We start from the raw sequence: 26,827 nt of genomic DNA, 5'->3' as shown, positions 1-26,827 counted from the left end.
ATCTGGTGCAGGCTCAGTTTAAGCGGTATGATTTTTAGCGGTAGTGTAGAGGGCCGATCCAGGCCCCCTTGTGCTAGGCACTGTCCACGCACATAGAAACAAACAGTGCCTGCCCTCTTCTAAAGAGACAAGAGATGAGAGAGGAAACCGAGAGGGGAAGTCACACAGCAGCTCAGCAGCAAATAGAAATAGCAAGCAGGAGTCTCCTGACTCCTAAATCAGTGACCTCAGTGCTGTAGCATCCTGCTTTTCGGAAAGGTCAGAGAGAAGGAGGATGAGCAGATCCCGCCTGCACGGCTAACTCAGCCGTGTAGTGACAAATGCAGGATGCAAGCAATGAACAAGGCATGGCTTGGTAGGTGCTCTTGGGCTAGAGCCATAAGGGGGATTCAGGCCCAGTGCTGCGGTGCCTAACTTCAGGTGACATGCTGCCCAGCGGAACTCATTGCCCCGCGTTAGGCACCCTGGTTACCTGTACGATGTGCAGGGAGAGTGAGGAGCCTACGAATGGGATTCCCAAAGACAGCTTGCTGAGACACCAACACTAGCCAACAGGCAATGCCAAGGAGGGGGTGTGGCCTATGCCCCACCCCTCAAAGGGACTTGGGTACATAACTCAGGACTAAAAGGAGGCACCTCTCCCCACACAGGCTCCTCAGCTGTGAGCCTCCCTTGGAGTTAGGTACTGAAGGCAGGTCAGGCCTTTCTCACCTGTGACTGAGATTGAAGTGCCTCCCTTCTACCCTACACCTAACCCAGAATGTGGCAGACCCAGGTCCTCTCTGCTTGATGTGGAGGACGGACTTGAACCCAGGTCTTATCCCTCACCACTGAGCTAAACTGGCAATCAGGCACTTATATCCCTTTGTGGATCTAGCCCCTTGACTCTCTCTGGAGGAACATCCCCTCTGCGCCGAGGGGTAGCACAAGACCTGTGCAGCCACTCATGTCGCACTTAATCCATCAAAGTAGGGCTTCTGTGAGATTTGGGGTGTGCATAGACCTTGGGCTGGCCCAATGCACAGGAGTGAGTGTCACTCTCAGTGCTCAATACAGGATACTCAGGGAGTATGCAGGAGACAAATCTCTGCTCTCAGACATGCAATTCAGCAGACGCTGGCTCCTACGGCCTGAGAAAGCTGACATTACTATTGCCCTCTGTGCAAAGAGATGGCCAGACAGGAGAGAAGCCAGGCAGAGCAGGAGGAAGGAACCGGCTGGCCCTGATATCTTCTGCTGGGGAGCAAGATCCCAGAGTTTTTGCTTGTACTTCTCTAGAACTCAGCTACTGTGCTGGGGTGAGGATGGTCGACGGCTTCCGGAGAAGGTCTCAAAGCTTGTCCTAAGCCACAAGAGCCACCCACTGCTTAATGGTCTTCTCCACAAATTTGCTCCTCTGCTGGGGAGTGGACCCAGAAATTGTGTCTTCTCCCCCAAAGACTAGGCGTGAGAAGGAGAGAGCTTTCCTCCAACAGGTGAACGCTGCTATGGAAGTCTGAGCAGTAGAACACACCTGAACTTGGACCTGAGTGCTCTCAAGGTTCAATTCCTGGCTGAGCCACAGCCTTCCTGTGTGGCCTTAGGCCAGTCACTGAATTGCTGGGCCTCCATTTGTCAAATGGGAATAAGGCTTCTCTACCTCACAGGGTGTGAGGGAATAAAATCCATTAATGAACATGAGGTGCTCAGACACTATGGTGACAAGGGCCACAGAGGTAGACAGCTGGAATTGCAAGAGCTACTTTTTTCCTATGAACAATGTTATATTGCTGCTGTCCACTGAGATAGCCAATGTTTGCTTGTACAACAAGGCAGACCAGGTAGTGATGATGCACACACACAGCTGTAAAAGGTAAAAAGAAAACCTGATTTTTAAAAGGGGAGATGTGGGATGGAATCTGCTCATAACCTCAGTCCTTAGTGTTGAACAAAGGAGATGTTGATAATGACAATGATGATGTGGGATGGGATAGATAGAAACTGCATTAGCAGACACTGTATCCGATGAGAAGACAGTAATAGACAAATCTGATTCTCATCTGACTTGCTGAAATCTTGGGAACTCCTACAAAATACTGGGTTAAAATGTGTAACACCAGCCCATTTCAATCCTCTATCTAGATACTAAATGTGATTAAATGTAGTTCAGCTAACATCAGAGACGAAGAGAAACAGCATTTTCTGAGTGACTGCAGAGTGTGGGAAAAGCTGAGTATTCATGCTCATTATCATCTTTTTATGTCTGTCTTTTCCCGTCACAAACTGCAAAAATATTAGTACAGTCAGTCGTCCAAAAATAAAAATAATTGGTTCAACAAAACCATAAAATAAAAATCAAGTGGCTATATGAAAAGTACCAAAGAGACATTCAACCACCTCTAGTAAGGCTAGCCTTCTATATGCCATAAGAGTACTTACCAGTATTTTATTGAAGATAAACAGAATTGTTTGCAGTGCAAATTATTGTTTTACACCATCAGTAATTGAAAGGGCTTCAGATATACAAGGGAATATAGCAGGGGAGGCAGTATAGACTGTGAGTTACAGTAAGTCCTGTGTACATACTGTTATTATAAAAGGTATAGACCTAAGCCCTACCGTTTGATAAGAAAATGAGGAAAGCAATATTCATTCTGCATGTGACTAAGAAATCAATGTGATATTTACATGACCTTCCATGTTCAGATATAAGTACACTCACAGACATACCCCAGTAAAGGGCAGAACACTTTATCCTCCTGCTCTGTAGATGCTATAAATACTGTCCGATGGAATTTTGGGTGGTGGACTCGCGGCTGGCATTCTCAAAGGAATCAAAGGCTAGGTCTACACTACCCGCCTGAATCGGCGGGTAGAAATCGACCTCTCGGGGATCGATTTATCGCTTCCCGTCGGGACGCGACAATCGATCCCCGAATCGACGCTCTTACTCCACCAGCGGAGGTGGGAGTAAGCACCGTCGACAGGAAGCCGCAGAAGTCGATTTTGCCGCCGTCCTCACAGCGGGGTAAGTCGGCTGCGATACGTCGAATTCAGCTACACTATTCACGTAGCTGAATTTGCGTATCTTAAATCGTCTCCCCCCTGTAGTGTAGATGTACCCTAAGGGAGTTCAGCACTCAACTCTCAGTTCAGTGGAATCTGGGCAACTCTCCCCCCGTTAGATTCAGTTGGAAACCACTGGGCCAGCCCTACTGTGGCAAACGATATTTTGAGAGGCAGCATGATCTAGTGGATAGCTCACTGTTTGTGATTCAGGGAGAGCTGGGTTCTATTTCTGACACAAACTTCCTGCGTGACCTTGGATAAGTCGCTTCATCTCTCTGTGTCTCAGTTCCCCACCTGTAACACGGAGATAAAAATCCTCCCTTTGTCTGTCTTGTCTATTTAGATGGTAAGTTCTTTGGGGCAGGAACTAGCTGGCTGGAGCCTACATGGGTCTATCCTAGCAGCACAGGAACAGATGTTTCTACCCTGAGCTAGCAGAGTCTATGGGAGAACAACCTCCTAGACAGCTAAAGGAACCAGTGTTCTGCATCTTTAATCTAGTAAGTAAAACTCTTACACTAAGTGAATTTATAAGACATATAAGCTCCATAAAACGGTGTTTTCTTTATATGACCATACCAGGGGACATTCTTTTTAACTTCAAATCCGGTTCAATCAATTGCTATGTTATACTTCAGAAATTCTCCATCCCAAATTTTCTTTTAAACCTGAAATCTCTCCCAGGGTATTACTTTACTATCAAAGTAATTTCCTCAGTAGAGTAGAAATAATAATGTTCTTCTTCGACAGGTTTGGTTAAGAGGGGATTATGATTAAAGTTGTCAAGAGTCTAACAGGGACCGCACGGTGCAGGGAGTCATAAAGAAGCACTTTGAACTAATTTTAAAGCCCCATTACTCTGGAACCCAGACAGAAGCAGCAGCAGGTGAAAAGTGCTTATAGGAAGGTAACACTTCTTCACACGGAGCTCAGTGAATTGTGACTTGCCTCATGCTCAGAAAAGGAGCCATTTTGATACCATTTTCAAAAAAGGACTAGTCAGGTACCATACGATGAATGAAGCAGCCTTTTCTAGTCCTAGAGCCCCCTTTGCTTGTATCATAGAGCGGCTGCAGCACTGCTAAACATTATTCATTAGGAGCAGCACTGCAGTGCCCAAGGACACCAATGGAGAATGGAAAGCTATTGTGTTGTATCCTCACACTAAGAGGCAGTCTCTGCCCTGAGCTGCTTACAGGCTAAGTAGACCTGGCAGACAAAGGTGTGGGGGATCAGAGACTCGCAACACAGCAGAGCTGGGATTAGAACAAAGGTCTCCTGACTCCCAGCCTGTGCCCGATCCACTACAACAGTGGTTTTCAACCGGTGGTGCATGGGCCCTGTGGGTCTGCACACTATGTCTAAGATGTACAAAGGGATCTGCCCCCCCCCATTCGAAATATTTTAGGGGTCCATAAATGAAAAAGGTTGAAAACCACTGCAGTAGACAACACTCTAGATGCATCACCTTAATGGAACACAACTAAGAAACGCAGCCTGCTGCAGTCCCTGGGTGAGTATCTGAACTGCATTTATCCATGTCACATTAGCACAGGGTGAGACATCACCGAAGCCCCCCACCAACCCTATCGTTGAGGGTTTAAGTGGTAGCTACGCCTTGTGCTGGCCCCCATAAGGACAATTTTGCATGATTGATGGAGCTTGCTGCAGGCTATAACCCAGAGGGGAAGAATGCCTTGGTCTGGATGGAGAAGTGAGTGATCCCAGGGAGGGTGCATGCTTGGACTGGCTGCTTTTCTCACCTTCCCTGGGTCAATCTATTTCCCCTTCTGTTTCAATTCTCATCTCTCCTTCTAAGAGTTTCCTTGTAAAAAACAGTCCCCCATGGAGTCCAGGATTTAAGATTCTGGTTTTGTCCCTGACTTGGGATGGGCTGTAACCATGAAACCCAACCAGAGTAAGGGGCTCTGCAGAGGGGAGGAATCTGTGCTAGCCCTGTGGCTTTTGCAGCTTACTTCCCCTTCTATAGTGCACAGATTGGCACATGCCCTACCTCTGCCCACCCCACTCTCTGCCCACCTCCTCTGGATAGGAGGCAGCAGCCTGACAGCTGTTGCTTTCCCCTCCTGCGCAGTCTCTGGTGATGCAGGTAGCTCAACCCAAGGTGTCAGGAAGCTCCTTCCACCCCCTTACTCCCCTGCACGTGAACGCAGCAGGGCTCACAAGCCAGCCCCTTGTGCATGACTCTGCCAACAGAACATGTGTGCCTAGATTTGATTTAGGGCAAGATAATGAAGACCCAGGATGACAAAAGGAATCACTATATTGCAACACAGGGACAGAGGTAAACTCTTTGCTGCTGATCACAATCAACCTTCCTCTGAAAGAAAACACCCCAGCCAATGAATCCATGTTTATAAACACAAAGACAGCCTTGCCCTAATACAAGTGACTTCCACTGACTCTAAAAAAGAACCATTTGGGAGCTTAATTTTGTTAAAAATCAATAGCAGACGATGAGTCTGACAACGCCCCTCACTAAGCCGCAGCATTGTCTCTTCTGACTATAGATACATTTCCCAGAGGCCTTAAAGGACTCCCCATCTGCTCCACTGCCACCTCCAGAGATGGCTGGGAAGGGGCTGAATGCAGCAAAGGAGGCAGGGTACTACAGACAGTAGCCTCATTCTCTGCACATCCCTGATCCATCCCCAGAGCAGCTCCATCCCGTGCACTAAATTAAGCAGGGGTCCAGTGGAAAAAATTGTACAGGATCATGGAATTTAAGGCTATATCATAATATCTACACTATATATATATATATATATATATATATATATATAGGCTGGGTTTATATGAAGGATAAATGAGGCATTGGCTTACTGTGTGATTTCTTATATAGTTCTGCAATGAGAAGGCTGATTTGTAGAGTGCTTTGTGGGTTTACCTAGCCATATATCTACACAAAGAGAGAGAGGTACATTCTGTACTCAGAGTCTAAGTGCTATCCTCCCCAAAATTACATGATGTATTTTTCATACGCAGCAGAGTTTGAATCTCTACTGTAGGTGAAAAATTCAACCAGTAACCAGCATATATCACAGACAGTACCACTCATGTGGTCATGATTGTCAGCACACACATAAACGATTTTACAAGTTGACTTCATATTTGAAGGTTGTCACGAATCTAAATACGTACAAATAACGTCATTTTTTTCTTAGGGCAACCCTCAGTAGGTTGGCACTAATTGGTATAATTAACATGAGTAGTTCCATTGACTTCAGTCCCTCATGTCAATTGGGAGCATGCCAACAGTCATAAGAATAGCTCAGTCTACCCCAGAGTAATTCATATATCATAAAGGGGGGAAATGGAGAGATACTAAATTTAAAAAGTACAATAAATGGCATCAACAAAATACATGATGGCCAGGGGTCTACAAAACTGTTGTTGGCATGACCTGTACGTTTATGTCCCTGCCACACATGGCAACCCAAAGGAATGCTCATAAAATATGCATAGCCCACGTCTATAAGCTATACACTGTGTCCTGACACCATCACATATCGGTGTTCTCTACACACATAGGCCAGCATTGAATTTTATGGTCTCAGAGTTAAAAGCAAAGTGTATCCAAAAATCAAGACTGAGATCGTCATCTTTGCCCTGTCAAGGCCACTTTGACAACTCAACGGGCAATCATTTTCCCCTAAGAACTACCCTATTGTCCTAAGTGTGTTACAGCGTCAGTTCAGTGTGAACATGTGCAGTAAGCATGTTAGAGAGACATTCACATGTCAGCTCACAGGTTCTGTGGTTGAGCCTTAGTGCCCACCGCAATAATCCACACATATAGCAAGAAAACGCCACAAATTTCAGCCCACGGAATTTCCTCATCATCATTTGGTTGAGCTGGGTGACTTTGAGATGGATATTTGTTTCGGGATGGACTTTGTTTCAGTTTTCACCAAGAAGGTTGGAGGCGATTGGACGTCTAACATCATGAATGCCAGTGAAAATGAGGTAGGATCAGAGTCTAAAATAGAGAAAGAACAAGTCAAAAATTACTTAGACAAGTTAGATGTCTTCAAATCACCAGGGCCTGATGAAATGCATCCTAGAATACTCAAGAAGCTGACCTAGGAGATATCTGAGCCATTAGCGATTATCCTTGAAAAGTCGTGGAAGACAGGAGACATTCCAGAAGACTGGAAAAGGGCAAATATAGTGCCCATCTATAAAAAGGTAAATAAGGACAACCCGGGGAATTACAGACCAGTCAGCTTAACTTCTGTACCCGGAAAGATAATGGAGCAAATAATTAAGCAATCAATTTGCAAACACCTAGAAGATAATAAGGTGATAAATTACAGTCAGCATGGATTTGTCAAGAACAAATTGTGTCAAACCAACCTGATAGTTTTCTTTGACAGGGTAACAAGCCTTGTGGATGGGGGGAAACAGTAGATGTGGTATATCTTGACTTTAGTAAGACTTTTGATACTGTCTCGCATGACCGTCTCATAAACGAACTAGGGAAATACAACCTAGATGGAGCTACTATAAGGTGGGTGCATAACTGGTTGGAAAATCGTTCCCAGAGAGGAGTTATCAGTGGTTCACAGTCATGCTGGAAGGGCATAACAAGTGGGGTCCTGCAGGGATCGGTTCTGGGTCCGGTTCTGTTCAATGTCTTCATCAATTATTTAGATAATGGCATAGAGAGTACACGTATAAAGTTTGCGGATGATACCAAGCTGGGAGGGGTGGCAAGTGCTTTGGAGGATAGGATTAAAATTCAAAATGATCTGGACAAACTGGAGAAATGGAGAAGTAAATAGGATGAAATTCAATAAGGACAAATGCAAAGAACTCCACTTAAGAAGAAACAATCAGTTGCACACATACAAAATGGGAAATGACTGCCTAGGAAGGAGTACTGCGAAAAGGGGTCTGGGGTCATAGTGGATCATATGCTAAATATGCATCAACAGTGTAATACTGTTGGGAAAAAAGTGAACATCTTTCTGGGATGCATTAGCAGGAGTGTTGTAAGCAAGACACGAGAAGTAATTCTTCCATTCTACTCTGCACTGATTAGGCCTCAACTAGAGTATTGTATCCAGTTCTGGGCGCCACCTTTCAGGAAAGATGTGGACAAATTGGAGAAAGTCCAGAGAAGAGCAACAAAAATGATTAAAGGTCTAGAAAACATGACCTATGAGGGAAGATTGAAAAAATTGGGTTTGTTTAGTCTGGAGAAGAGAAAATTGAGAGGGGACATGATAACAGTTTTCAAGTACATAAAAGGTTGTTACAAGGAGGAGGAAGAAAAATTGTTCTTAACCTCTGAGGACAGGACAAGAAGCAATGGGCTTAAATTGCAGCAAGGGCGGTTTAGGTTGGACATTAGGAAAAACTTCCTAATGTCCAACATTAACACTGGAATAAATTGCCTTGGGAGGTTGTGGAATCTCCATCATTGGGGATTTTTAAGAGCAGGTTTCTGTATCACTGTTGTAGCCTATAGGTATTTGCTAGGTAAGATATAGGTATAGCTTAAGGCCCTAATGCAAAAGCCTACAGGCCTCACGCTTGTAAGATATTTAGCTTAGCTAAACAAGTCCTCAGGCCCAAAGAAAGATTTGACATAAGCAACTAACCAGTAAGTGATGCTATATCGCAAGACATTAGAAGATAAAATGCTGCATGAGGGAAGGAAGTTAAAACTGCTGATATTTAGCAAATGTATGCTGCAATGTACCAGTTAAAGCCAGTTAGAGTATTTCGGGGATTTTGCAAACGTAGGGTGTCAGCAATGTGCTAAGCACAAGTTGTCATGGTGACTGAGTGATGTAAATGTTAATGAGTATAAGGGAAACTATTGAGTTGGCGTATGAAAAACAGGGCACCCCAAAGTCGTAGGGCGAAGCTAAACAAATAAGGAAAAGCAGTTAAGCGGATGCAACCTCTATTGAATATGCATTAGGCAAAGCAGCATCAGTGTCACACATTATAGAAGTTGTATACGGGCCTGGCTACCTTGGGAGATGCCAGGACGATGGCCACTGGTGATGCTGAGCCTGAGGAGGAGGAGGATGACTAACACTGCAGGTCCTTTGGGAAGGGATGGTGTGAGTATCAGGTTGCTCCTGTATTATCTCTCTCTACCTTGCTGGGCTGAAGTGTTTGTAGCTTTGCTAACTGTGTTAACAAAACCATTACAAATCCAGAAGGTTCTTCCTAAGTGTGAGTGTTACAACCAGGCATATCGGGGCTCCCAGCTGATAATACTAGACCTGATCTTGGGATGAGAACCTACCAAAGGTCAGTGTTAATTGGGAATTCTTAAGTGATCAATATAATTAATATGCAATCACTAGATCAGGCAACACTGTGGGCCAGAGTTTGTATGCAGTTGTGACCACAGCCCTCCAGGAATTAAGAACATTGCGGGGTGATTAGACAAATTCACTCAGGTTGTAACACCCCCAGAGAGGCACGGCCTTTGGAGAGGCTCGCCTAGGCTGGTTCACACTCTGAATTCTCCAGAGACCAACAGGCAAAGACAGGACTTTTGGATAAGTGGCCTGAGTTTAAACTGACTCAGGGTCTTCTTTCTGATCTAGCAAATGGGCAGGCCCTTCTGTCCCAGGGTAACCCCACTGCTTCCTGGGAAAGGCTGGAAGGACTTTGGCATATTGAGGCCCCATAAGACTAATGGGTGACCTCTGATAAGCTTTAAGCAGGCATGTAGTTTCTTTTGTTGTTTTAATAGGTTTTATCTGTAATGCTTTTACCTTAAGAATCAATGTATTTGCTTAGAAAGAGCTGTGCACGGACATATAACTGTTGGCAATTGCACTGTTTATAGCCGATGAAAGGTAAGCCAAGTGCAGATGCTGACCCGTTTAGGTAGCATGGCTTGCTGAGAATAACAGTATAAGCAGGGAATGGGGCAGCCTGGAAATACCCTGCTCAGGAGGGAGAGAGACATGGGTCTCCACCCAAGAGAGGTGACAGCGCTGCAGGAAGCCTAGAGCAGGTGCCCTTGCTGGTCCACAGCGGGGGAATACAGATGCAGTTGCCCTGAATGGGACATACTTACCCCACCCCACGCTCATGGAAGAGAAATTAAGTTCATCCCCATAATCCTGTAGATCTTCTGAGAGCCATACAGATTCTGCATCCCAACGTGGTGACCCAGGGCTTCCCAGCTGCCCCGGTATCTTATCTCACCCAGGGCAGCCAGCTGCTGAGGGCGCCCTCCCACTGACTGCCCCCAAATCTCCCTGGGTACCTTCAGGAAAAGGCAGGTGTTATTGCTGTTTCTCTCAGCAGTAACTTCCAAGCAGACTCCCAGATTAGAAATCTGCCTGATCACAAGGGTGGAAGCCAACAAACCTGGCTATTGCATACTGCGAGAGCCCCTACCACATGCCATGTACCCAGAGTCTTGCCCATCTTGTGCTATTTGTTAAGCTTGAGTTGATGAGAGCAGTGAGATTGTATGGGACCGGAGCATAAGCAGTCTGGCCTAGCAGCACAGCTGGGCTGGGATTACCAAGCCACAGACAGTCAGGAGGCAGCAGTCAGCACACAGGGATCACAGCAATTGCTGGAGCCAAGATCAACAGGCAAGAGCCAGGGTCAGATTCAGGCCAGGGTCATAGACTAGAGACCAGCAGCAGTTACCAGGCTGCAGTCAGGAGCCAGAGCCAGACTGGAGTCAGAGACACAAGACCAGCCAGCAAAGTGATATATGAAATCACAGCAGGCCAAAAGTCTGCATGGCTGCCCAGACAATTTCCTGGGCCACTGTCTAGGGTTAAATACTGAGCATGGGGCAATCAGACGGCCACCGGGTGCTGTCAGTCTGGACCTGTTGGGTTGTACATTCTGCGGTGCCTATTCTCCAGCATGCTCCTTGGAGGTGACTTTATGCAGGCTCCCGGTGGTGATGTGAGAACATTAACTGCCTAAAGCTCTGCAGACCTAGTTCTAGTTCCATGGAGCCTTCCAGGGATTATGATGGAGGTAGAGCTGGAGCTTTAAAAATACATCCACTCTCCTCTAATGCCGGTTGCCTATCCTATGGTTAGATGTTGCACTAGGAGGCAATGAGCTCTGCTATATGATGCCAGCTGGCTGTGCTGTTAGGATTCCAGCATTGCTACTTGCTTCAATAGTCTATTTTAGCAGAAAACACATGTATTGTTGGTACATTGACTTGTATTTCTGCATTATTACATTTGTTTTTCAGTGAAGAGTGGGTTGTATGTGCCCCATGAGCCTGCTTCGCAATGTCTATAGTGCTTGTATCTATTTCTCTTTGGGGTTTACGCTAAAATATTTGGACTCTGTTCTTCCTTGACTGAGATGTCAGAAGATGAATCATCTCACAGGCCAGTGAAAATGGCAGCACAATGCCCTTTAAAGCACATGGATGATATCTTATTGCATGATGTGATTCTATGGGCACAAGATGAGCCTTCAGCCTCTGTAGCTGCTGTCCTGATTTTGGTAGAGTACAATGGCAGTCAGTAGTCAGCATGTTATTTTACATGTCCCATAGAGCACAGTGTGAGTGATCTCCCCATGGATCACAATGTGAATCTATACAGTATATACAGAAAGTGGGATTCCACGGTCAAAGCAGCAGAGCACAATAAGATGTGCGTCAGTTCCCAGGACAGCACAATAAAAATCGTACTGTGCCATATAGAAGAAAGCCACATATACAGTGATCTGAACAGGACATGCAGCAGCTGTCCCTTAACCTAACCTGTCAACAGAAATCATACTTGTTGCCCAAACTGACTCTAAGGGAGAGCATATCTACCATTACACTACAGACTAAGGGACCCAACCTGCAGAAATTGGGCCACGGATTTCCATATGAGTAGGATCTGTCTCTAGCATCTTGCATATTAATTACAACATCCCAAAAGAAAGGGAGCAGTGAGTTTGCCAGCTCCTTTCTGACACTTCAGTAAACACAAAAATTCCTTAAGAAAGGCTACAGAAATGAAATCTCATTCACCAAGGCAGAAAGCCCCCCAGTATGGAACCAGTAGGGATATAGAAGACAAGCGAAACATTAAAAGAGTCAATTAGCAGGGAGGCACCACAGTTTGGTTTGAGAAGGTATCATTCCTATTTTCTCCATGGGATGGAATAGCAGACACTCATCTGCCAGGAACTCAGACTCCTATCACTGGAATATTGTACAAGCATCAGAGCTCTGTTTTTTTACCAATAACATTCAAATTGATATCATAGTCCTTTGACAGCCATGTTCCAATCAACTGTACAGTCATTCTACAATACACCCTCCACTTACAACACGTGTCCCAGCCATTACCATTAATGCAATGCCTTTGCTTTGGATTGCTTTCTCTTTGGTTACAGAGGAATTAGGCTGGTAAGCAGAGCTGTTTGCCCAGAGGTTATCTCCTAAACTCCAGAGAACTTCCAGAGTAAAACAAGAAGCAGTCAAAGAGGCAGATGGGAGAACAATAAGCCTCACAGACCACAGACACAAACAGTTCACCCAGGAGAGCGAGATTTGACGTCTTATTGATTCACTTTTCTGATCATTACACACTCATACCAAATCAAATAACCAAACCACAAGGCTGGGGTCACTTTTACCTATGGTTAGATGCCCATATGTAGAGTATGAGGGGGAAGGATAGGCTGGAGGGGTGTGGGAATAAGTGAATGATTGTACTGCCTGGAGAGCGGGTTGCTTTAATATTCTGCTGAATAAGTTGTATTTTTTAACTCTTGGCAGTCAGCTTTTGGCACACAGACTGCTCCGGCCAGGGCTTTCCTGAGGCTTACTGGTGACATTCATTAGCTCATTTTGCCACATTTCAAAATGCAATTTCAGGAGCAGAAACATCTACAGGTATGTACCTTCAAACCATACAGACCATCATTGTCAGGGGCTGTTTTATACAAAGGGAGAAAGAAAAGGAACACACAAATAAGGTAACAAAGGATCACCAGGGTTGGAAGGGAAATAACAGAATATTTAGTAAATTGAATGATTTCTAACATTTTTCCCCAAACATTTTCCTTCTCTCTCTTAATTCCCTAAACAAGTATCCAAGACTGATTTTTGTCAAAACCTGTTCTCATCCAGAAATTTTTTTTCCTCCTAAGGCTTAAACAAAAATAATGGAAGTCCAGTAAAATAAATAAGATACATGTCATCTTGAGGGGTGCCATGTTACAGATGTACTTTGCCCCACCACAGCACACACAGAATTCAAAAGAGCAGTCCAGAGAGTGGAAGGCTAGAGACAAATAAATTAAACAGTTCCTGGGCTGCAGAATATATACAAATATGTTTTGTTTTCCCCAAAATGCATAATTTTCAGGGGGGAAGGGGAACTCTTCATTGTGTGATTGCTTGGAATCGGTTTTGTTGATATGAATAACTACAGGTTAACTTTTTTTGTTTTAACTTTTTTAATCAGTGTATTTCTGCAACCTTCCAATTTCAAGGAGGAAGAATTCAGCAGCTTTCAACCAGCTCCCCCTCTGCTTTCTAAAGGCAACATATGCCTCCCTAGCATCTAACAAATTTTAATAAAGAACCCCTGCAAAGACCACCAGCTGGGAGAAGAGTGGAATGACAAAAAATCACCTTTTGGGGGAAAAAAATCTTTGTGCACTAATCTTTTCCCTGAGCTACAATCTGGATAAAGCAGAGATTCAAAGGAGGATTCCTGCAGTCATCAACAAAAAGAAGAGGGATTTTGACATCACCTAAAGAAGAGATCACAAAAAGCAAGAATAACGGTACTGTTCTGGTTTAAAAAAGATGACATTTCAATTTTTTTTTAAGTTTCTCCACCCTGTTGCACATAACAGCCAACTAAGCAGGTTTTAGATTCTGTTTAGTATTATTAACCAACGATCATTTCAGACTTATAAATCAGATTTGTTATTCACTATCTAAGCCGCAATTATTGCAATTGTTTCCCTCTCTTTGTTGGATCACAAACATGACTGTTTTAAAATTAGAATAGATGGGCTACGAGAATACTGAAGCTGCCATCCTGACTCCAAATGCAAATGACCAAGAGCCCACAGTTGATTCCAAAAATGGATTGTACCCAAAAGTTGTTCATGAAGCTACTCCCACTTCATTTTGTTTGGTGAAATGAACATTCTCCTTTGTGTTAGTGGGAAAGTTTCTTTTCCTTCACTGAATTCTCTTGAGCCTCCTTGCCTTGCAAAATAAACTCAGACCCGCCAGACAGCAGGAAACAGAAAGCCAGGTTTTGATTTAAGGCATGTTTCATTCATTGGAAAAGGCTGTGGCACATTTTTTTTCCCAGGGACATGGGAAGGAGGAGGAGCAGAAGGAAAGATATAGGGACTCCAACTCTGAATGATACAGCTGATATAATGGATAGTATAGTTATAGTATAGAATGATATTCAATGCAGAGGGCACTGGAATTATAGCTAGACTAAATGTTAGTATAGAGACCATATGGATATAGATAGCTAAAGCTAAATGCACCCCACCTAGTCCCTTTGCTCTCCTTAGCGCTACGGATTTTCTTACTAAGGGACAGAGCTAGCAAAAAAGGTCTTTGGCTAGAATATGATTTTTCAAGCCGCCTGCAGGCTTGGTTATCTATATGCAGACAAATTACATCTCCTTTGCTAGGGAATGTAGACCTTAAAATACAGAAGCCTGTCATCTCCAGACCATGGGTAAGAAGCAGCAAATTGCCTGGCTGCTCCTAGTATAATCTGCCCTTCAGTATGTAATGCATGCCCTTTCGCAAAACACCCCTGCTCGGTCTCCCCCCAGGGGTAAACCCGCAGCCCTGGGCATCAGCTAAACCCAGGTTGCTCCTGCTGCCTCCAGCGACAAGCACAGACACACATATGCACATGCACAAAGAGCAGCAATTGCCTGCCGTGAAAGCCGGGATCTCTGCTAGCTATTGCCCCCCGCTCTGCTCAGCCCAAGGGATCCAGCCGCAGGAGAAGGCGAGAGAGAGAGACCCGGAAAGTGAGAGAGACAAACAGGGCAAGAGAGTGACAGGGGTATAGGAAGGAGCGAGAGGCAGAGTTATTGCAAAGGCAAATCAAAGATCCTGTCTGAACACAATCTCCTGGACCAACCCTGGGCTCCAAGATCCCCCCATCTTCCTTGGAATCACGGACCGCTGCTTCAGCCCCAAGCTGCCAGTTTGTAATATGTTAAACAAGCCCTGCAATGCAGCTCAGCATCTTCCCTGGCCAAGGAGGGAATGGGGGTTAGCCTGGGGCAAACCGCTAGTCCATCTGCCTTGTTGGCTGGGGGAGGGAGGGGGCGGAAGAAGTCCTTCCCATTCCGAGAGCCAGATCATGGGAAATCCACTTGGTTGGCTCTGCTCCGGGCACGAGTGAAAAAAGTATCGCAGATTCCTTACATGTCGCATGTGGCAACCCCTTAGCCCTGCCAGCCCTTCACCAGACCAGCTGCCTTTTGTACAAGGGGAGGGAGAAACAACATGCATTTTAAAACATCTCACAGAGCAACCCGGGTACAAAAGTTTTTTTCCCCCATTATTGTTTGTATTTTACCTTCCACTGCTGCAATTGCAGATGCCAAGCAGAAAACCACTACAAAATCCAGTGCCATGGTAGACCCAAACATGTTTCAGAAGAAATAAGAGTTATAAAAAAATAGTTCCTTGTTTGGCAAGATTGGTTTCCCTTCTTGTTGCTTTTTGTTATATATGTATCTCCTTTAGTATTCCACTTTGGATACCCCAGTGCTGTGTGTGTATGTGTGTGTGTAGGTATGTGTGAATGTGTGTGTCTGTGTGCGTGCATGAGTGTGTGTGTGTGTGTGTATGTGGTGTGTGTGTGTGAGAGAGAGTATATATTTTAGTGTCACATTGCAAGCAATAGTAAAGTGTACAGTGAGAATAAAATCAGCCACTGAGGCTGGAGAGAGGGGGAGGGAAAGGGTTCTCCCCCCCCCCCCCATCAACTCTCTTCCCACCCACAACACCTCCTGTCCAATCAAGGAATCAAACCTACAAAAATCCCCCATCCAATCAGCGCAGAGCACCTCCTTACACTGGTATTGTTAGTTTAAGAAAAACTTTTGCAGCGAGGCATTGGGAGAGAATGAGGGGGAGAGAGCCATAAGGAAGTGAAAGAGCTCCCCCTAATGGTCCTTTGAAGTATTGCACACACATTTCCACTGATACAGCACTAAATTCAGATCACTATTCACAACCCAGCCCTGCCTGTCGGTAAATAATCCACCTATTTTTATTTTCAGCAGCGATCGGCTTCTTATTGACTATAGGTTTCGTTATCTTCTAACATATTGATGGTGTGCTGTCAGCTAACCCTTTCCAAGAAGGGATCCTGGAGTTTAGGCCAAATAATATGATTTTGAATGTTAAAAGAATGATTTTCCCCTACAGGGCTCTGACACATCTAGTCTACAGCCCTCTTTCTAGTATGTCTTGGGTCTCTCCTGGTCCTGAACGGCCACCCATAATTGCCCTGTATTGTGTAAATGTGAGGAGAGGAGAGGCACTATGGCCATGTCAGAAGAAGAAGAAATCAAAATAATGTAGAACATGACCAAACCTGACTAAACCCAAATCTCTGTAAGTGCAAGACTCATGAATTCAATCCCCTCCTCCTCCCAAATCACCTGGATTGTGAGAACTGGACTAGGCTGCTAGATACCATTTTAGAACACTGTCTAAAGATGCTGGCTCCAGTCACTGAGCACAGGAGCAAAGCTTTCCAGGGCCTGCTGACAAAGAGCTCACTGGCTCTGGATATTTGTTTGTCCCGGTGATAACTCTGGGGAGGGATTTTGTACCTTTTAACAATTTAAATTGTAATCTGGCTGCATCAGTCAGTGCCATGGATTGTGATTTCTAAATGACAATAAGCCCCGGCATATCCAGTTTTGATTCCACTGTTTTTTTTTTTCCTTTATCTGCCAGTTTGCCTCATTTGTTCTCTGAATAACGCTGCATCTTCTTGCCCATTTTTCCTAGCATGTCAGATGAATGGTTGGGTTCTGTTGCTAAATCGTGATTCTGATGTCAGGGCTAATCATAGAATATCAGGATTGCAAGGAACCTCAGGAGGTCATCTAGTCCAACCCCCAGGCAAATTTTTGCCCTAGTTCCCTAAATGGCCCCCTTAAGGATTGAACTCACAACGCTGGGTTTAAACAAGCCAATGCTCAAACCACTGAGCTATCCCACTGAACACCCATACATGACTTGAGCCTTCCAAATAAGGCTTATGTGATGCCTAGCCTGTGTGCTGTCTCTCTGCCCCCCAGCTGAATTTCACCCAACCACAGGACTAACTACAGGTGCACAAATAGATACCTGACTACCTGAAATTAAGAGTAGGCGGGAAATGGGTTTCCTGGCTTGTGAGAATTTTCATGCTATTGAAAAATTTCCCTCCTGAACCAGGACAAAAATTTGAAATCTCAAAATGTTTTGACAATTTTTTTGCACTGTTCAGTTGAAACGTTTCATTTGGATAATTTCAAAAATGTTTTGTTTCAAGTTCAACATTTTTTTTAATGGTAAATTAACTTTGAAAACAAAAGTTGCTGAAAAAGGAAACTTTTCATTTAGAAAACGTCAGAACCGAACATTTTGACAATGTAAAACATATTTTCAGGGGTTTTTTTAGTTGGGAAATATACTGAAACTGACCCTTCCCTGTGAACAGTTTCACTCTTGAAAAATCAGCATTTTCTGACTAAAAATGTTTCATTGGAGAATTCCCAACCAGCTCTTGTCAGGAGTTCGAGCTCTGTGACAGGCTGACATCACCCTACAACCTGAGGAAGCCCCCTTTTCAGAGCTGGAGGGTCATCATGGGGCAGGGCAGAGAGCTGGCTAGGCTCCTCCATATTGCCCCCACTCAGACACACAGGGAACACAGGAGCAGCCAGAAGCTGTGTGAGCATGTGCTGCCTCTCTCTCTGCATTGCAGACCCTGGGGGCAGTCACGGCCTGGGAACCGCTGGAAGCGCAGCCCCTGTAAGAGCTGGGGCTTTCCATGTATCACCAGGATCCAACTAGGCCAGGGGACACAGAGGAGACAAGTGCTGTGGAGCAGGGACTGTCTTTCTGTTATGTGTTTGTACAGCACCTAGCCAAAGGGGGTGTTGGTCCATGACTGGGGCTCTTAGGGGGTTACTGAAATACAAAGAAAAGGATGTCCCCCTTTTCTTCCTGTGGGTCTCATGAGATCTGCCAGGATCCTGAAGTACCTGAAGCTTAGCGGAGTAGATCCTCCTGTTATAAAATGTGAGAGGAAGGAGAGCTGATAAGAAAAGCTGATCTTTGTATTCCAGAGCCAGGTTCATGGCTGGGTCAAGGATACATTATACCCCTCTTACAAGGCAGGGGTTGGTAGCCACTGCCTCCTTCCTTTTCATTTAATCAGACACAATTTAAGCAAAACATCCACCCAAAACAGCAAGCTTAGACAACCAGTTAATGACACACAGGAATAGTCACATCTAGGTTGCAGGTCAGCACAAACAACTTAACTTCCTGACAGTCAGGAACATCATTCAGCCTCTTACTAGACAGTGACTACCTCGCATCCACAATGGCTTTCGGAGAGCATGGCCACGCCTTGCTCCCACAACAGCTCCTGCTGCCGTGGCCTGCATATGCTGAAGTGGATCTACCCCTGGAGCCTATATTTGCTGCTCTTCATGTTTTTCATTGTCACTATCCATTGGACAGATGTGCACTGTATTTAGCAGCCCATCAGCACTGGCAGTAGCCTTCAAGGTGTCCTTCAAGCAACATAGAGCTGGTCTCCTCCTTGTTTTTCTTTATAGGTCCTCTGTTTCTCCTGTAGCACTGACTTTCAGGGGTGATTCTGATTTATGGTCTTGGTCAAGCTTGTTACCTTGCCATAGTTTCCTTCTTTTCTAGATTCCTAGCATATGGCTCTTTTATAACTCCTTCAGGGTTAATTATTTTTGACTCAAGAAGCTTGTTAGATGTAGGTACTAAGGTTTTTGTCCTTCAAACTATGTTTCTGGACTTTGGTGATACTAAAAAAGCACTATAGAATATGTTAGTGCTAATTATGGATCCTTTCAATCTCCCTTGACTTTTCTTAATCAACATCTTTGCTCTTCATACGGGTAAGCAGAGTCAGGATGAGCTCTACCCTGACATCTGGTGGTGAATTATGGCGAGTGTGGAAAAGAACTCCAGGGGCTGATCTTGTTTGCATAGGCACACCCACTCGCCTGGCATGAAACAACAGCAACTCAAAGTGGTTACTTTGGCTGGTGTGGGATCCCCAGTTTTCTCTGTTATTGAGGCAGGAAGAATAAAGTTTTGTTACCCTGATTCTGTGAATCAAGGCCAGTGGAACTGTTGTATGACAGAAGGACTGAGTGAGTCCTTCACCATTACCTAAGTAGCACTTGCTTGACAAGGGGCATGGGTTACAAAACCCAGTGAATTGAGAGAGGAGGGGGATAGGTATTTGTATTTGATAGTATAGTATAGTATAGTATAGTATAGTATAGTATAGTCCCCCTCTGAGGGTTTGAAACACCAATTGCACTACCTCCTCTCTCCACTGTTGAATGTCAGAGCTAACTTTGATTCCATTAGGCATCTAGTTACAGGCTGCTGAGCTGAATTCACTTTGGGCCAATGGTGCACTAGCACTGGGGCTCCCCTACTATGAGCTGAAATTGCTAAGAGCTGAAATCACAAAAGAGGTAAAGTTATTAAGAGCTGAGATCACTGAGTGCTGTGTTAACTAATGGGGGAGCCTGAAGCTATATTGCTAAGCAGCTGGCGGAGCAATTTGTGGGGACGACTGGAGGAGTAGCGAGCGGCATGGAGCCTTGAGGGGCCGGTTGGAGCGGCCCAAGGAATGGCGAGCGGAGCTGTTGCGGGGATGGCTGGAGCGGCTCATAGGTCGGTGAGCGGAGTGGAGCAGCTTGTAGAGCGGAGCAGTTTGTGGGATGGCAGGAAGTGGACTGGCTCGTGGTGAAGGCTGTGGCGGAACCCCACAGAGAGACGGCCAGCTGGCCTCGGATCACGTAAGGTGCCCCTTAACACCCTGCGTGCCCCCCTCTTTACTCTGGGGCTGCACTGACCAGGGTCAGAGACTTTGGGGTCTGTTGGACTTTTGGGACTTTGGGTGGTTGCTGGACCCAAGAGACTTTGGGGTCTGTTGGACTTTGGGGACTCTGGGTGATTTTTGGGTTGCTGGATTCCAGAACCAAAGGGAAAGGACACAGCCCAATTTGCTGGGGTGGGTTTTTTGCTCATGGTTTGTGTTATGAATCCTGTTTGTGGTGTTTTTCCAATTTAACGCTGATGTCGTTTACCTCATGTTATTAAACATTTTCTGTTACACTCAGACTCCGTGCTTGCGAGAGGGGAAGTATTGCCTCTTAGAGGCACCCAGGGGGTGGTATGTAATTGTCCCAGGTCACTGGGTGGGGGCTCGAGCCGGTTTTGCATTGTGTTATTGAAACGAAACCCCTAGATACAGAACCCGGCCCTTGTTGCTGCCAACTTAGATGGGCAGAAGGGTTACATACGGACTCTTCAGGTAACTCATTTCTCTGGGCATAACAAGGACTTGATATGCTGTGCTTGAACTGATATATGAAAGAGAATTGCTGAAACGAGACACTCCTGAATTGTGGGCCATTATCTGTTATCTCATCTGGAATCCCATGGAAAACAAATGGTGATTTACAATGATTACATTGCTACTTGATGTGTTGTGCAACAGCTCCATTTAAAACAAAACAAAACACACACCTCAGGAACCTCTACTGATAAGAAGCAATCTTTCCTGTTTCATAACTCTGTACAAAATTCGGACTAATGGAAACAGAAAATGCAGGTGATTCTTCTGCATTCTGTGTTTTTTATTAGTTTCAGGTTTCACACCTTATCATCAATAGCACCGCCCTGCAGGGCTGTGGCATAAAAACCACAATCTAGCCCGTTGTTTTTAAACCCTGCTAGCTTCTCAGGGCTAGATTAGGGAGATGCACATTGTCTTTCCCCACTCCTCTGCCTCTGGAAAGGCAGGAAGTGAAGGGAGCATAGGGATTGCTGTGGGCACTGTGGGGAAGTGGACAGAACATTGCAACAGTGTGGATAAGAATCCAGCCTTTCAGATTTTTTCCTACCTTTGTAAAGCCCTTTCATTCCTAGTTATGGGTGAGGATGGAGATGCACTGGTGGAATTGAGTGGGAGTTCAGGAGCAGAATAGCAAGTGTTCCAGCCAGGCTAATGACTATTGTGGTGATGAGAGAGCGAGTGTGAGGTGCTGAACAAGTCAATCCCTTGCTCTTTTACCGTAAGAGGCAAAAAGCCATTATCTCCTCTATACTTTTGTGTAGAAGGACAATTCATTCATAGAAGTGACCATTAAATCATCTAGTCTGACCTCCTGTATTTCACAGACCATCAAATTTCACCGTTACCCCTGTATTGAGCCAAACAACTTGTGTTTGACGAAAGCATATCTTCTGGAACAACAAAGTTGTCCTAGTAATACCCAGACAGCATCACTCCTAAAATGCAGGTCTCCATTTTATCCTCACATCACTTGGCCTAACAAACACACAGATTTTACACGGGCTTCTGCTCACCATTGGCTCTCCACTTACACAAGCCTTGCCCAAGAAATCCTAATGGTCTCAGATCATTCTCAGGTTTCATTCTCTCTCTGCCCCACCAGCCTGGCTAAGTACAGCTAGTAAGAAGAGAGGAGTCTTGTGTTGTTGACTCTCTTGAAGTGCCATACTCTACAGTGATTAAGTAATACAATTCAGAAGTGGACCAGCAAAGCCACACAGCAGCAGCTGTACAAAAGGTCTTGCTTTCTCTGCCTTTGTAAAATGACTATTCCTATCCCCGGCATAAACAACGGCCTTTCAGAATGACCGCTTACAGTTTTTAAATCCAGAAGAACTTCATTAGAATGTTTCTTTTTACTGGTGGCTGGAAAAATAGCTCCTGGATGTGATCATTTAAAAATGTGGTTAAAGGGGCTGCCTTTGATAATGCTCTCATCCCTCAGAGTTAAAACGCTGATGGTATTTAGCAAGAGGAAAATCAAACACTTTAAAGATCAGTGTGAGCCCTTCAATAAGCAGTGGCATGCAAATCAGAGTCTGTGCATCTTATCATCTAAAGTCACTGAAAGAAATGCTTCATAATGAGATTCCATCGTGTCCCTTTCAGCCTCTAACATGCTGAGCAAGAAAATACAAAGGGTTCCACCCGCACTATGGAGATTATGAGAGAGAAATTCAGGCTGCAGGGGTACAAACAATGGGGCATGCAGTTCTTCTTACTCTCCACAGCTAGTGAGGGGGAAAAAGTGAGTGCAACATGGTTGTAGGTGCCCACAGGTCTCAAACCAAGGGTTCTCAGGCAACCCTCACAGCCTGGCTGCCATTGGACAGCCCACCCAGAACAAATGGAAGTGAGGTGCTAGCAGAACTCTGACCTCTCCAGGCGGTACTGCCTATGAAGACCTTGATTGGGGATGATAACTGGCCCCACCGATTGGCCCAACCATACTATTTATTCCAGAAGGAGGCACAGGAAGTTGTCTGAGCAACTTCGTGATTGGCTGCTCATGGAGCCTGATTCTTGTGCAACGTCTGGCCATGGCTTAGGTCTAGTTCCTGGTTCTAGCTTTGACTCTGGCTCTGACCACTAGGTCTGGCCAGTAGGTCAGACTGCCCACGTCCTAGTCCTGATATGGAGGGGGCAGCAGTACCTTTGTTGCATGCTTTGCCATCTGCTTTGCCATATGCACAATCTTCACTTGCCCTGCTCATTTAGGATTCTGCAGGAATTTGGGGCTGAGCCCTGGTGGGGAGCAGCTGCTCTCAGTTATGACTAGTTACCTATCTGGGCAAAACTTCATGGTCCAGAAGCCTCTACACCTGCCAGACCCAGTGATGGGGTGCAGGAGGGAGCAGACAGTCATGGCAACAAGATTCCCTGTTTGGAGCTACACCTCAATGTATGAGTGGGGCAGGGGAAGGCGGGGGGTGACCTTGCAACCAGCCTGGAGGATGCATGTATTCATGCATTTTGTGTAATGCTTTGCTGGGGGATTGGTGGAGTCTTCAAACCTTGTCCTCTTAATGGAAAGGGAACAGCTGGTGCAATTGATACATATTAGAGCTGGTCAAAAAAAATTGTTCAAATCTTTTTTCCCCCTAACAAAAGTTAGACTTTTGAGGGAATGAACACCATCACAGAAGATTTTTTGCTTTTTCAAAATTTTCTGATTTTTTTCAACAAAAAAAATCACTGGACATTTTTTTTAGAAAAAAAAACCATATTACCCCCCCCCCCCCCCCCCCCCGGTGAGTTATTCAGTTTGGGAGCGTTCGGCCTGATTCAGTGGCAAAATAGAAAATAAGGGGGAAATGAAAAAAGGGGGTAAAAAGGAAAGGGGAGAAAAATTGTTCTACCGCAATACAAACTAATAATAAAGTAAAAAATACCAAACACTGAAAAGCCAAAAACAAAGCACTGGACAATGATCAGTTTTTGTTTGAAATTTTCAAATTTTTTCACAAAAAATGGAGACACTATTTTTTAATTTTTGCAGAACATACCATATTGCACCCAGCTCCAATAGAGCAACGTAAATAACCCACTTTGCAGAGTACATTGTCAAAATTTCTATGGAAATTTACTTTCCATGAATATTTCAGCAATCCAGTTTACTCAGTCAGATGTTTACAGAAAGCAAATTGTGACATGAATTTCAATATTTGTTCCACAAGTGGTTGCATCCTTCTCCAATAGGCCACAGAAAAAATGCCATGTTAAGTATTTGACCAATCACAACCTAGCCACACAGCTTGAATGTAGAATATTCATGATCAAATATGAACAGTACCATTAAAGGGCTGTGACAGAGTGTGAGCAATCTTAGCTGACTCACCACTCTGGTCCTTTGGTAAGTGGCCCCACAGGGGGCAGATCAGGGTGATAAATGGTTCAGGATCGATTGATTGATTACCCAATAAACATGGTAGTTCAGCTCATTGGCTGAGGACAGCTGAAAGATAGATGGGAAGAGGAAGAAGGGTAGGCTGGAAGGATGGGCCAGAGAAACCCAAGATCTCAGGGAGGAGAGATCTCCTCCCCATCTCACCTTGTGAAGACTGTAAGACCTTCAAACTGTAGGGAATTTGTTCTGTTATATTCAGGCTGTAAACAAAGTAATTGGTAAAAAGAAGAACAGGAGTACTTGTGGCACCTTAGTAATTGGTGTTGAACTTGCCACAAGTTCCGTGTGAGGAGTGTTAGCTGCAAAGAATACTGGGTGAAGGCCACATGCTGTGATCAGTGGAGATAAGTGAACACACGTTGTGAATGCATCTGGACAATATTTTTCAAATTTTGATTTTTCAGCTAAATTTTCTAACAAAAATTCAAATTTTGACCAAAAAACCCTGAATTTTTTAAGGAAAACTTCCATAGAATTTTAGGGTTTTTTTTCAAATTGGAGTTGGTTGAAATTTATAAAAAACAATCCCATCCAAAAAAATCAGCTCTAGTTGTGAGGCTACATGCACTGTCTCTTTACATCCATAGCAGGAAGCCAGGCAGGAGAGGCTGGGGAAAGTTAAAGACAGAGCTCCATACTTCTCCTTAGCATATGCACAACATGCCTCAGGTGGCACGTGACCAGGATTCATCACTGAATTTGATCCGCTGGTTGGATCATTAGTTTACCTGGCCCAGACCAGATACTGATGGGGACTGTGACATGAACATTGATCCATGTCCTCCAGCTCCCTACTGAAGCAGGTAGATTGCATAACTTTAGGGATAATATTGTTTTTTCTTATTCTATAACTGTCTTTGTTGAGTGTTAGAAGCATGTGACTTTTAGTCATTTTGTTCTATTGTCACATGACTTTAACAATGACCCATCTAGGGACCAAGATTAAAAGAACATCAAAATAGTTGCTAGAAATAAGGACAGCGGTATTTCTACCCTCTTCCTTCCCCCCTTCCCGCACAAAGTAGGATAGTTGGGTTAACAATAGCAATAATTTGTATTTACACTAACTTTCATCTATGCAACACACAGTGCTTTGCAAATATTAATGCACTATCTATTCCCAACCCTACAATTTTCAAATCTGTTTGTAAGGATGCTGTAATGGGTGGCTATTAGACTTTATACACTTAGAAATAGACAATCACATTGCTATGTTTAGTCTAAACTAATGTGAACCTATTTTTGTTCAAAAAAACTTCACTCTCTATGTAGAAGTTTTCCCTGGCATTTGAAGCAATGCTCTCGAGAACCACTGAATCTAGTGGGCAGTTCCTCCGACTGTCCTCCAAACCAAGGTCCAGTCTATACACAACTTGGCACCAATTTAACTGAAGGTGTGTTTTTAAATCAATTTAGTTAAACCAGTGCAAAGTCCTGTGTGAACACTCTTAAACTGGTTTATATTGATTTAGCTTACTTCTAAACAATTTTAAGGAATGTCCACACACTTTGTGTGCATATAAAACCTAAGTTAACTCTCTTGTTATCCTATTGCATTTTCACTCTGAAAAGTGTGAGCAGCTGGTGGGGCCTTGCAGGTTAGCTTCCCATTGGAGGGGGAAAAAATCAGTGACATGGAATTTAGGTATTTTGTTAGTGTGACTTGTTTGAACTAGTCCTTGAACAGAGATGGTCAACCAGCCTGCAGAGAAGCTCCTTATTCTGAACTCACAGCCAGAATACCACTGTCCAGTTAGTTCCCAGGGAGCAACTCTGCCCCAAGAACTGACCCTAGTTAGAAAGATTAAGGCAGAAAGCCAACTCCCCTGTTGTTTGCAACAGCGTCCCATCAAAAGAAACTGCATAACTATACTGCAACTCAGGGTTTCTTCAAAGACTGAATGTTGCTCACTTGTTTAAAAAAACCTCCCAAAGCTATGCACTGCCTGGTGACTCCTTCCAGAACAGTGTAGGAAAGACAGCCATTGCCCTGCTCCCTTTCAAGTCAACATTTCATTGAATGCAAAAGCCTTGACTCCAGGCAGTGTCACATCCTGGGAGAGGGAGGAAATGTGCTGGAAAGATAGTTAGCAAAACCAAACACTGCAGTGCAGACAGTGCAAACTTCTTCCAGGAATTTATTTCAGCGGTCCCATCCCAGGCGCATTTCCCTCTGGTAATGCTTTACAGAGGTGATTGATACAATTGTTACACCACACAACAGTCAGTACATGAGGCCAGCCAAGATCTGTTGCCAGAATCGTCTGTCTTAATTAATAGCTTTGCTTTTGTTTTCTGATGATGCTTTAAGAGATGCCAAACCATTTCTTAAGGATTAAGATCCAGCTACCTGATGAAAGAAAATGCTAAATGTTATCATATGTTGCAGTCTGAATTTTCCCCTTAAAGCCTTTAGAAATTGCTTAGAAGCCAAAGGAAGTCACATTCTGAGACACCAGCACACACTCTTCAGCTGTCACCTGCCCCTCTGAACACTGAGGGTACGTCTTCACTACCCGCCGGATCGGCGGGTAGCAATCAATCTATTGGGGATCGATTTATCGCATCTCGTCTAGACGTGATAAATCAATCCCCGAACGCGCTCCCCATCGACTCTGGAACTCCACCAGAGCGAGAGGTGGAAGAGGAGTCGACGGGGGAGCTGCAGCCATCAATCCCGCACCGTGAGGACGGGAGGTAAGTCGATCTAAGATATGTCGACTTCAGCTATGCTATTCTCGTA

At 44.6% G+C, this 26,827-nt stretch overlaps 1 protein-coding gene across 8 annotated transcripts in view; it reads right to left on the bottom strand.

Moving 5' to 3' along the window:
- The window catches only part of EPHB1 (EPH receptor B1), a 357,291-nt gene extending 341,293 nt beyond the window's left edge, over positions 1-15,998 (bottom strand). For all 8 annotated transcript variants that reach the window (XR_004647021.1, XR_004647020.1, XR_004647024.1 and 5 more), the window contains exon 1: positions 15,612-15,998. Coding sequence is in view for 3 of the 8 variants with exons in the window: in XM_034780745.1 (XP_034636636.1) it covers positions 15,612-15,684 (73 nt within the window). In the remaining 5 variants the exon portion in view is untranslated. The remainder of the gene's footprint in view (positions 1-15,611) is intronic.
- Positions 15,999-26,827: the final 10,829 nt, after the last annotated feature.

Source organism: Trachemys scripta, chromosome 9, assembly GCF_013100865.1.
Source record: "Trachemys scripta elegans isolate TJP31775 chromosome 9, CAS_Tse_1.0, whole genome shotgun sequence".
Classification (NCBI taxonomy): domain Eukaryota; kingdom Metazoa; phylum Chordata; order Testudines; family Emydidae; genus Trachemys; species Trachemys scripta.
Note: the sequence above shows the minus strand (reverse complement) of the source record. Positions and strands in the feature narration are given on the sequence as shown.